General features: G+C 39.4%; 1 protein-coding gene across 2 annotated transcripts in view; it reads right to left on the reverse strand.

The window, feature by feature from the left end:
• The window catches only part of CFAP299 (cilia and flagella associated protein 299), a 506,690-nt gene that overhangs the window by 477,110 nt on the left and 17,624 nt on the right, over positions 1–11,956 (reverse strand). For both annotated transcript variants that reach the window (XM_081812270.1, XM_081812269.1), the window contains exon 2: positions 3,740–3,870. In XM_081812270.1, the coding sequence (XP_081668396.1) occupies positions 3,740–3,870 (131 nt within the window). The remainder of the gene's footprint in view (positions 1–3,739; positions 3,871–11,956) is intronic.

Here is an 11,956-nt window from a genome sequence, read left to right on the forward strand (position 1 = left end):
TATTCAACCTGTGTCACAAATAGTTAAGGTCCTTCTCTCCATCACCTGCGGAAATAAACGGAATTTCTCACTACAAATGGAAATTCTCTGGAACTTATGATGGCGATTCCTCATTAATGTACCTTGGCCAGACCCTGGAGAGAAGAACATTCTGTCTTGACAAAAAGTTCACCAGCTAAACTATACCCATTCCTTCTTCCCAACATTTAAAGCCTCTGCCTTATGGTTACTATACCAGCTGCCATGAACCTTAGTTCAGGACAGGTGAGAGATGATGTCTACATGATAATAAAGCAGAGTTGGTTTTGAAGCAAAGGCTGTGGGAACTAGGAAAATGCAGAGCCCACCCACCACCACCACCACCCCAGAAAATGTGGAAGTAAGCGTAAGCGACACAGCTTTAGGGGAAAAAGTCTTAGCAAGGGAACAGGAATAAATTAAGACAAAGAGGTAGAGAGGATGATTTATGAAGGAGGGGAGTTTGTCACAGAATTGAGGCAAAATAGATGTGTCCATCTTCACATCCTTCTTTGCTTGATTAACTCTTATTTATCCATTAAGAGCCATGTTAGCAGCCATGCCTTAAGAAGAGCTTTCCCTGTTCTTCACATTCCCTAAATCTTGACTTCAGCGTGTCACTACGGCAGCTACGACAGAATGCATTCTTTTCTGTTGTAATTGTTTTTATTGAGCTATAATTCACATACCATAAAATTCAAACTTTTAAGGTGTATAATTCAATGTTTTAATATATTTACAAGTTGCACAATCCTCTCCAATATCTAAGTCTGGAATATTTCAACACCCCAAAGAGAAGCCCCATACCCATTAGCAGTCATTCTCCATTCACCATTCCTTCCAGCCCATGGCAACCACAAGTCCACTTTCTGTCTATATGCATTTACCTATTTTGGACATTTTATATAAACAGAATTATACAATATGTAGTCCTTTTGTCTGGCTTCTTTCACTTAGCCAAATGCTGTCAAGGTTTATCTATGTTGTAGCATGTAAAAATATGTACTTCTCTCCTTTTTATGGCTGAATCATATTCCATTGTGTCTATATGCCACATTTTTTTACCCATTCATCACGTGATGGACATTTGGGTTATTTCCACTTTACGGTTACTATGAATACTGCTGCTATGAACACTGGTGAACAAGTTTTTAAGTGGACCTATGTTTTCAGTTCTCTTGGATATATGCCTAGGAATGGAATTGCTGGATCATATGGGAACCCTGTGCTCAACTTTTTGACGAACTGCTGAACTGTTTTCTATTTTATATTCCCACCAGCAATGTAACTGTCTTTCATTTATCTAGCCCTCAAATTTCTTGAGGGCAGGGACTATCTTATGTTCTACCATATCCCCAGCATTTAGCAACAGTGCCTAATGCAATATGGTTGTGTATGAGTATTTGTAAAGTGAATGACTGAATTAAAAGCCCAATAATTTTTTTCTACCTTATGCCTTCTTTTGGAGAGATACTTATCAAAATACCACTTCGTCACAATGCTCCCTCCCAATACCTTTAACTTTCTTCTCTCCAGACTCCTTCCCCTCTGAAACTAATCTAAGTAAATAACATACTCTTAGGTACTGGCACTTCTTGAGATGGGTGATCTATGATCACCAAACCGGAGAACTGGGATCTACTCAGGACTACTCACCTGCACATTAGAGAAGTTAATATAATATAATCTGATGGTAGAATCAAGTGTTTCCAAATTGGCACCAGTTAGCAGACAAGCAGATATTCATGTATATTTAGGGAGCAAAGTGACTCCCACATGGGGCCAGAGGCAACATATGAGGCCCATCCCATTACAAAGGCAGCGGAGAAGCTCTGCAGATGAAAGGGCCTTCCAATTCTAGCAGCTCTGGGTGGGGATTAGCCTCCCATGATTGGTACTTAAGTAGCCTGATGATTTCCAGCTCTGGCCAGTTAAAGAGATTATTGCATAGAGTAAATACTCACTTTGATCCTCAAACACAAAGTGGACATGTGCACTTACACTTTAAACATGACCAACTTCTCTTGATATGAAATAGGGACACATCTCTAATAAAATATGAATATACATTAATTCCCTGTAAAATCTCACAAAAATCTCTCCACTTCCGTTGATAAGCATTTACTGATACGGAAAGAGAAGACTCCCCTGATATTTTATATAAGATGCATCACATTGTACACATATACTTTGCATCATTCCATTTTTTTAAGAATAGAAGTCGTGTGTAACTATGTTGAATAAATTCTCAAACTTTTATATAAATGACCTGCAGTAAGCAGAATGCCTACCCCAAAGATGCCCATGCCCTAATTCCTGGAACCTGCAAACATGTTACATTACATGGAAAAAGGGACTTTGCAGATGTAATGAAGGTTATAGACCCTAAAATAAGGAGATGATCAGAATAATTTAGATGGACTCAGTGTGACCACATGAGCCCTTAAAAGGAGAGATCTTTCTCTGGCTGGAATCAGGAAAGATGTTGCAGAAGGAGAAGTCAGAAATGTGAAGGGTGAGAGAATTTCGAACTACTCTTGCTGGAAGGGGACCATATGGAAAGCATGAGGACAAATGTGGGCAACCTGTAGGACCCACAGCCCAGCACCCTAAATGACAGCAGACAAGGAAATGGGGACCTCAGTTCCATAATCAAAAGAAACTGAATCTGGCCAGCAACCTGAGTGAGTGTGGTAGCAGATTCATCCTCAAAGCCTCCAGATCAGGGCTCAGTCCAGCCAACACCAGGATTTCAACCTTGTTATGTACTGAGCAGAGGACCCAGCTGAGCCACTGTCCTCTTGACTTCTGACCCAAAGAACTATGAATAAATACATTCGTGTTGTTTTAAGCCACTGAGTTTGTAGTAATGTGTTATGGCAGCATCAGATAACTAATATATTACCAAATGTCAGTATATTAAATTCCAAAATTCCATAGTAAGGAAACACAATAACCACTAGAACAATCAATTAAAATTGCACACTCCTGGAACCAATTCACATTCCACTACCAAACGTTATTTGTTATGATAAATACATGGGAGATTTCTACCCATAATTATGGGGTAGTTTTTAAAATTGTATCTAAGAATAATATTCCAATTTCTAAGTAATTGTCTTCTCCAACATGTATAACTTTAGCATTCATTTTTAAAAAGTAAATAGATAATTGCTTTGTCCCACCTTTCATATTGGCTTATCAGTTCATACAGTTCACTATAGGTGTACATGTCTTTTATAATATATTTGATTAGATTCCTATTTCATGTAACCCTATATTAGTCACATTAACAAAAGCCAGTGACTGTTAATAAAGTTGAAGGAATCAATGTTTTCAAAAACCTAAGTACATAAATGATGTCAAAGATTTATAGCTCTCAAAAGTACAAAGAATTCTAAAGCAAAAGTCACTTACATTTTTAGTATATAAATACATAAAGCCAATAACATTGACTTACTTTTTAATAAGACTTTATTAGTCTAATGACCATATTTTGGTATTTATGTTTCTTAAATTAGTAGCTCCAAGTTGCATGTGGCTTCTTGCAAGCATATCACAGTTCCTCCAGGTCCTGATCTGAAGAACACATGCTTTGGATATTCCAAGTTCTACCTGCTCCAGCCAATGTTTCCAAATTACAACAATGCCAGTGAAATTGGACTTTCCCAGAGACTCTATAATATGATATAAAATCTAGATGTGGAACACAGACACTTACTTTTTCTGAGTTCTTTCAGCCAGCCTTGCAATCTCTATTGCTCCCTTCCTTGCTTCAAAATCTTCCCTTTTAACCACCTCTCCAGTCCCTCGGTAGCCTAGCTCCACCAACTGGCGGGCCAGGCCTTCATCCTAAAGAGAAAAATAAATTTTAGGATTTGCACACGAATTAGACATCTTATTTTATTCGATGTATACTGAATAACTATTTTAAATGAAAATCAAATTTATTTTTTAAAAATGAGACATATGAGATATGAGAACTTAGAATTCTTTCTAACAATACTTTCATAAACATCGGATTTATCACCCCTTTCCCACAGATGTACAATAAAGAAAAAAAAGGAAACAACATCAGTCACTAAATTTTCTCTAAGGGATTAAAGGACAAAAGTCTGTTATTTTTAATCCATTTATGAGAGCAGCTGTAGATAATTAATAGAATATCTTTAAAACAATAAAACTGAGACAACTGTACTCATACAAGAAAGACTTTGAAAAAACCAATTGCACAAAAAGAGAATTGGGTTGCTCCCATAAAGTGCAACATTTCAGAGACTTACTTCCTTGAAGTCAATGAACTGATGACACAGAGCATTAAAACTTCAAATACAAAATAAAAAGCAGATGAATTTCCTATTTAACTGGAAAGATCTTGTTTCCATATAATGTTGGTACCAATAAAGACAGCAAAGTAGAAACCCAGAAAGATGACAACAAAAAAGCTTCAAGCTGAAAAAAATTTCCCCACAATCCTTTAGCCCTTTCATATTTCAGCTACTTTAAGAAATGTCTCACACATTTGCGTCACTTACATAGCATATTCAAAAAAGAATACTGCTTCCCCATAATCTGAAGAGGTGTTGTTTTATATGAAGTTACTGATAGAAGGACTAAAGTATTACATAAAAACATGTATATGTTAATAATGTTCCTTACATCATCATCCTGGTTAAATATGAAATATTTGAAATACAGTGAAAACAGCATACATTTTATTGTTAGAGACACTTACTTAATACATCACTGTGGAATGCAAGAACCATCTGACAGAATTAAATGAGAAAATGTAAGATGCCTGGTTAATAATCGATTCAGCCCTTAGAGGCTGGTTTAAAATTCAAACCAATGGGAAGAAAACATTTAGACATTATCAGCCTAGAAACGTGCTTTCCTTTGCTAAAAATTAAAAGCAAATACAGTTGACTCTCAAACAGCAAGGGTTTGAACTGTGCAGGTTCACTTACACACATTTTTTTTCTCAATAAATATACTGGAAAATTCTTTAGAGATTTGTAACAAATTGAAAAAAAAACTCACAAATTAATTGTGGAGCCCAGAAACAGTGAAAGAATTAAGAAAAAGTTACTTGTGTCATAAATGCATAAAATATATATAGACACTAGTCTATTTTATCATTTACTACCCTAAAAGATACCTAAATCTATTATAAAATGTTAAAATTCATCAACACTTACAGATTGTACACCATCTTTTCATTTTTCATTCTGATATCAGTAATACATACAACATCTACAGCAATCTGTATCCTCTAAGACAATATTGAGGTAGGTACTGAGAGACGATTCGTCTTGTAAAGAGTTGATGTAAACTTACTTTAGATAAAACACAGTCCAGTACTGTAAATGTATTTTCTCTTCCTTTTGATGTTTTTTTTTAAGATTTTATTTATTTATTTGAAAGAGAAAGTGAGAGAGGGAGATCGTGAGCACACTCGCATGAGCGGGGAAGGGGCAGAAGAGGGAGAGGGAGAAGCAGATTCCCCGGTGAGCGGGCTCCATCCCAGGACCCCAGGATCATGACCTGAGCTGAAGGCAGATGGTTAACCCCTACCCAGGAGCCCCTCCTTATGATGTTCTTAACATTATCTTTTCTCTAGTTTACTTTATTGTAAGAATATAGCATATAATACACGTGACATACAAATATGTTTTATGTTGTCTCTTCAACTGTTTATGTTCTCAGTAGGACCTATGGTCAACAGTAGGCTATTGGTAGTTAAGTCCTGGGGGACTCAAAATTTCTCCACAGATTTTCAACTGCTTGGGGGATCATCGGTGCCCCAATTCCCTTGTTGTTCAAGGGTCAACTGTACGGAATTCTGTGTAGTAATGGGGATGCATTTGCCAAGCTAAGAGTGCAAAGCACCAGGCCTTGGGAGGGCTATGTGCCTTTTTTTCTGACTCATTTCCCTGCTTATTATACCAGTTATTCTAGGCTCTTCGGTGAGAAGCGCAAAACTAAGCAAATGCCTCCACCTAGTGGAATTAATATTTAATAGAAAAAACAATGAAGATTTTGGATTTGATTTACAAAAGAGAGCTGATTTGAGTGTAAGTTTTCATAAATATATTGTTAAAAGTGAGCATATGGGAAGAACTCTCAGCTAAACTCTTGAGACTGTGGGGTTTTTCTAGAAGAATGTAAATGACTTGTAGTCTTCACAGTATTTGATATAATGAAGGCGATTAAAAAGTTGCCATTATTAATTCCATATATGGAATGAATGGTACATTTCTGTGTGCCTTTCCTGGGCCACACAAAATCATTTGAATAGCTCTTCACTCATCTACATTAATGTATATTGCAACAAATAGCAAGATCTACTGAGAAAACAAGTAGAAAGCTGAAGTTGGTTGCCTCACCAACCATTACCACTAATAGAATCATAAATCATCTGTCCACTTTAAAGGGTCAATTATCTTTAAAGAAATTATCCTTAAAGAAACCTGAGAAACAAAATATTTTTACTTATTCACATATTTAGCACTTCTGATGCTTTATTCCTTTGTGTAGATCCATGTTTCCCACTGATATGATTTTCCTTCTACCTAAAAAACTTTCACGTTTCTTGTGGTGTAGGTCTGCCAACAACTAATTATCTTGCCTTTTGTTTGACTGAAAAAATGGATTTCACCTTAATTTTTGAAAGATATTTTTGCTGGGTTCGTGCTCCAGATTGACTTTTGACCTTTCAACACTTTAAAGATGTTACCCCATTGCCCCATGCCTCATATTACCTCTGAGAGGTGGCTAGTCTTTCCCGTCTGTTTTATTTTACATAATGTGTCCTTTCATTTTAGATTCCTTTAAGATTTTTTTTTTATCACTGGTTTTCAGCAATTTTAAGATAGTCCTTGGATTGGTTTCTTTGTGTTTATTTTGCTGGGAATGCACTGTACTCCTTGGCTCTACAGATTTATAGTTTTCACAGAATTTGGAAATTAGCCATTATTTTTTCAAATATATTTTATTCCCTACTTTCCTGGGATTCGACTTACATTTTTTGGAAGGGCAAAAAGATTATCATTTTCTATAAAACTCTATGGTTTTGACTATAATAGTTCATCTTAGTAAAAAATAGGTTATTAGCCATGATAATCCAAGTATGTAAGTAAGGCAGTAATCTTGTATTGTCAATGCTTCTTCCCTCATATGATTGAGTCATTGATGTTTGGAGGCCAGTGGTTTGGAGCAGGTTAACTATAAAGAGGCATCATGCAGAGCAGAACCCAGAGATGGCTCGCCCTTAAAGAGAAGGCTTCCTTGCTACACATGAACCATAAAACATGTGGCAAGGCAGAGGCCACCCAAGTGGGCAGCAAATGTCTGTACAAGACTTAATTCTGACTGCATGACTATTCTTCTGGGACAGATGTTAGACATCTCTCAGCTGCTGGGAGAGATGTTTGGCCCCAAAGATGTGGATTGGAACGGTACCTTCCAGTTGCTGTGGTCTTGGACCTTGGCAGAGTTGGACTGGGACTCGAGGGTTCCATCCCAGAAGCCCGCAAAACTGCCCAGGGTCATACTGATTTCTGGAAGGCTACAGATCTGTGGTCTGGCATGCACAATTCACTCCCCAAACAGATTTGGGGCTGTACTGTCCCTAGTCTTTGGGCCAGAGCTCATGCCCACCCCCAGCCTGGCTGCACCCCTGGGGCAAAGTGCCTCCCACACTGTTCCTCTAGTGGGGTAATGCTGAGTGGTAGATGAAGATTGGAATTTGGTGTTATGTGGGATGAGCCAGACTCCTAACAGTTGAGTCTGGAACAAGGGGTAGCCAGCATCTGGAGCACTGAGGTATTTCTCATCAGAAGAAAGAGAGAGAGATAGAGAAAGGAAGGAAGAGGGAAAAAATGAAGGAAGGGGAAGGGGAGGAGGAAGGGAGGAAGGGAGGAAGGGAGGAAGGGAGGGAGGGAGGGAGGGAGGGAGGGAGGAAGGAAGGAAGGAAGGAAGGAAGGGTGGGTGGGTCTACGGCCACTAGAACACTTGATGTTGCCCACAGGCTACTGAGGCTCCCGTAGCTTTTGTCTTTTGTTATTATGTTGTATATTGCTGGAAAAGAGTTATTATTATAGTTCAATCTTAGATTTCTTCAACTAAACTCACTGATTTGTTCTAAAAGGGTTCCAGTTTAATTTTCTTGTATTCTCATGGCAGATAATTACACCGCTTTTATAATAATATTCTGACTTCTTCCAAGTATTTATGACACTTTTCTTTCATCATAGCATTGCTGTGGTCAGACTACCAATAAAAAGTTAGAGTACTCACAAACATTTTCACCATGTTTCTATTCCAGTGCTAAACTTTCCAAATGTTTAACCGCTGATTATAAAGTTCACAAGTGATTGCTATATACTCTTCATCAAGTTATGACATGAGTTTAGAATTTTATCCTATGCTTTTTCTGCAACTATAGAGACTATATTTTTTCTTTTTAAAATTAATGTCTTGAGGGCGCCTGAGTGGCTCAGTTGGTTAAGCGACTGCCTTCGGCTCAGGTCATGATCCTGGAGTCCCTGGATCGAGTCCCACGTCGGGCTCCCTGCTCAGCGGGGAGTCTGCCTCTCTCTCTGACCCTCCCTCCTCTCATGCTCTCTATCTCATTCTCTTTCTCAAATAAATAAATAAAATCTTTAAAAAAAAAAAGAAGTCCCTGATTTCCCCCCAACAAAAAGACTTTATTTTTCACTCCCATTTGAATGTTAAATTACCTACTTTAGTCAGTCCAGGCAGGAAAGAGATGACACACTTAAATGGAATAAGTGAAGGAAACTGAGTGGCTGAGTTAATTAACAAAGGTATAGACAGGGTTAAGAAAAATCCTAGAGAGATAATGAAGCACCCTGCAGCTAGCTACAGCAATAAGCTATTAAAAGTCACTAACTAGTCCAAATGAGGTAAGAGGAAGGGGCAGTTAATAGAGCCCAGGGAAACAGCTGTAGGACTCAACCCTAAATTGTGGCTTTTGAAAGAAAATATCCATTGCTAACCTAAGGCACAGTATGGAAGGAATGGGGTGGGGGGAGGGGACGAACTACCTAACCTCTCCCTTTTGGCTTCTAATTTCTTGCTGGCGTCTCTTTGGTTGGACCCAACTGGCCAAAGGAAAAGGGGGCCCAGTTGAAGCAGTCAACAGAAATCAACTTCTTGGGACAGAGAGCAAGCTGGCAGAAAGTAGATCTCAAAGGCCAAACAGAAAATATCTAATACAACCAGGGAAAGAATTCTAGGTTCAAAATAAAATTTTCCAAAACTTTAAAGATACTACTCCATTTTCTTTTAGGAATCACTCCTGGGAATGCAGTCTAAGAGCAAGCTGACTTATAAGTAAGAACTTGACACTCCAAATTATTTTTTTAAGTTGGATAAAATAAAATGAAGAGGATACTGAAAAGATGGTGGAGGAGTAGGGGACCCTATTCCAACCAGTCCCCGGAATTGAGCTGGTATCTACCAGACCACTCTGAACCCATGAAATTAGCCTGAGATGTAAGAAGATAGATCTGGATCTCTACAAACAGAATATCACAGGCGGTTGGTTTTGAGGTATGAAGCAGGGAGCCATGATTCCACCGGCACATATCTGAAGATAAACAGAAGGGGTAGGGAGCCGTCGGGATCCTACATCGCCAGTGAGTGACAGCCTCCCGCACTGGGGACAGGGCACAGACTCACAGACCTGTAGTGGCAGGGAAAGGACATTAGGGGCCACAGGTACAAACTGGGGGTGAGTGGCGGTTTTAGAAGCACAAAGGGCAGAGACGTGCCCCCAGGCCCCGACCTGGAGGCGAGGACTGGGAGCCCTGATGAGGGGCGCACAACCCAGGACGCTGCAGTTTATAGCAGCACAGACAGAAACGGAGATATTGTGGCCCAGAGAGCTCAACGAAGAACAGACTGCGATCTCTCTGCTCTGAGGCAGAGGGTTAGAAAGGGTCTCTTCTGCTCTCTCGGAAGAGACGCGGAAAGCCGCCAGAGAACAAAAGCCCCAAAAAACAGGTTTTCACTGAGCCCATCCCCCCTGACAGGGGGCAGGGTGACTCTGCCCAAACAGGGTTGCCTGAGTAACAGCACGGCAGGCCACTCCCCCAGAAGACAGGTTGGGAGAACAAGAGGCCAACAACCCTAAGGTCCCTATAAAACAGGTGCATCTTGCTTGGGTTGTGGTCAATAATTTGGACTCTGTACCCTCAACCACCCCTCAACAGAATGACTAGGAGGAGGAGCCCCCAAAATAGGAAAGACTCAGAGACTGTGACTTCTGCCACAGATTTACAAATGGATACAGATATAACCAAGATGTCGGAAATGGAATTCAGGGTAGCAGTGGTGAACACAATAGCTAGAATGGAGAAATCAATTAATGGCAACACAGAGTCTCTATGGGCAGAAATGAAAGCTGAACTGGCAGAACTTAAAAATGCTATCAATGAGATCCAATCTAATGTAGATAATCTAACAGCTAGGGTAAGCAAGGCAGAAGAATGAATTAGGGATCTAAAAGACCAACTGATAGAAAAGAAGGATAAAGAGGAGGCCAGGGAGAAATAACTCAAAATCCATGAAAACAGAATCAAAGAAATAAGTGACACCATGAAACGTTCCAATGTCAGAATTATTGGGATCCCTGAGGGGGTGGGAAGAGAGAGAGGACTAGAAGATATATTCGAGCAAATTGTAGCGGAGAACTTCCCTAATCTGGGGAATGAAACAAACATTTGTGTCCTAGAGGCAGAGAGGACTCCTCCCAAGATCAAGGAAAACAGGCCAACACCCCGGCATGTAATAGTACAACTTGTAAATCTTAGAACCAAGGAAACCATCTTAACAGCAGTTAGGGGGAAGAGATTCCTTACATACAGAGGGAAGAACACCAGAATAATGTCAGACCTATCTACAGAGACCTGGCAAGCCAGAAAGGGCTGGCAAGACATATTCAGGGTACTAAATGAGAAGAACACGCAGCCAAGAATACTTTATCTGGCAAGGCTGTCATTTAGAATGGATGGAGAGATGCAGAGCTTCCAAGACCGGAAGAAACTGAAAGAATATGTAACCACTAAGCCAGCCCTGAAAGAAATATTAAGGGGTTTCTATAAAAGGAGAAAGACCCCAAGAGTGATATAGAACAGGAATTTAGAGACAATCTATAGAAACAAGGACTTCACAGGCAACATGATGACAATAAATTCATATCTTTCAATAATCACTCTCAACCTGAACGGCCTAAATGCTCCCATAAAACGGCACAAGGTTGCAGTTTGGATAAAAAGACAGGACTCATCCATATGCTGTCTATAAGAGACTCATTTTGAACCTAAAGATACATCCAGACTGAAAGTGAAGGAATGGAGATCCATCTTCCATGCCAAAGGACCTCAAAAGAAAGCTGGGGTAGCAATTCTTATATCAGACAAATTAGATTTTAAGCTAAAGACTGTAGTTAGAGACACAGAAGGACACTATATCATTCTTAAAGGGTCTATCCAACAAGAAGATCTAACAATTGTAAATATCTACGCCCCCAACATGGGAGCAGCCATCTACATGAGCCAACCAAAATAAAGAGTCATATTGATAGCAATACGTTAATTGTAGGAGACCTCAATACTCCACTCTCAGCAATGGACAGATCATCTAAGCAGAAAATCAACAAAGAAACAAGAGCTTTCAATGACACACTAGACCAGATGGACCTCATAGATATATACAGAACATTCCACCCTAAAACAACAGAATACTCATTCTCCTTGAGCACACACGGAACTTTCTCCAGAAGAGACCACATACTGGGTCACAAATCAGGTCTCAACTGATACCAAAAGACTGAGATTATTCCCTGCATCTTCTCAGACCATAATGCTTTAAAACTGGAACTCAATCACAAGAAAAAATTTGGCAGAAATTC

The sequence above is a fragment of the Leptonychotes weddellii genome, chromosome 2 (assembly GCF_054177405.1).
Source record: "Leptonychotes weddellii isolate Sample4059 chromosome 2, ASM5417740v2, whole genome shotgun sequence".
Classification (NCBI taxonomy): domain Eukaryota; kingdom Metazoa; phylum Chordata; class Mammalia; order Carnivora; family Phocidae; genus Leptonychotes; species Leptonychotes weddellii.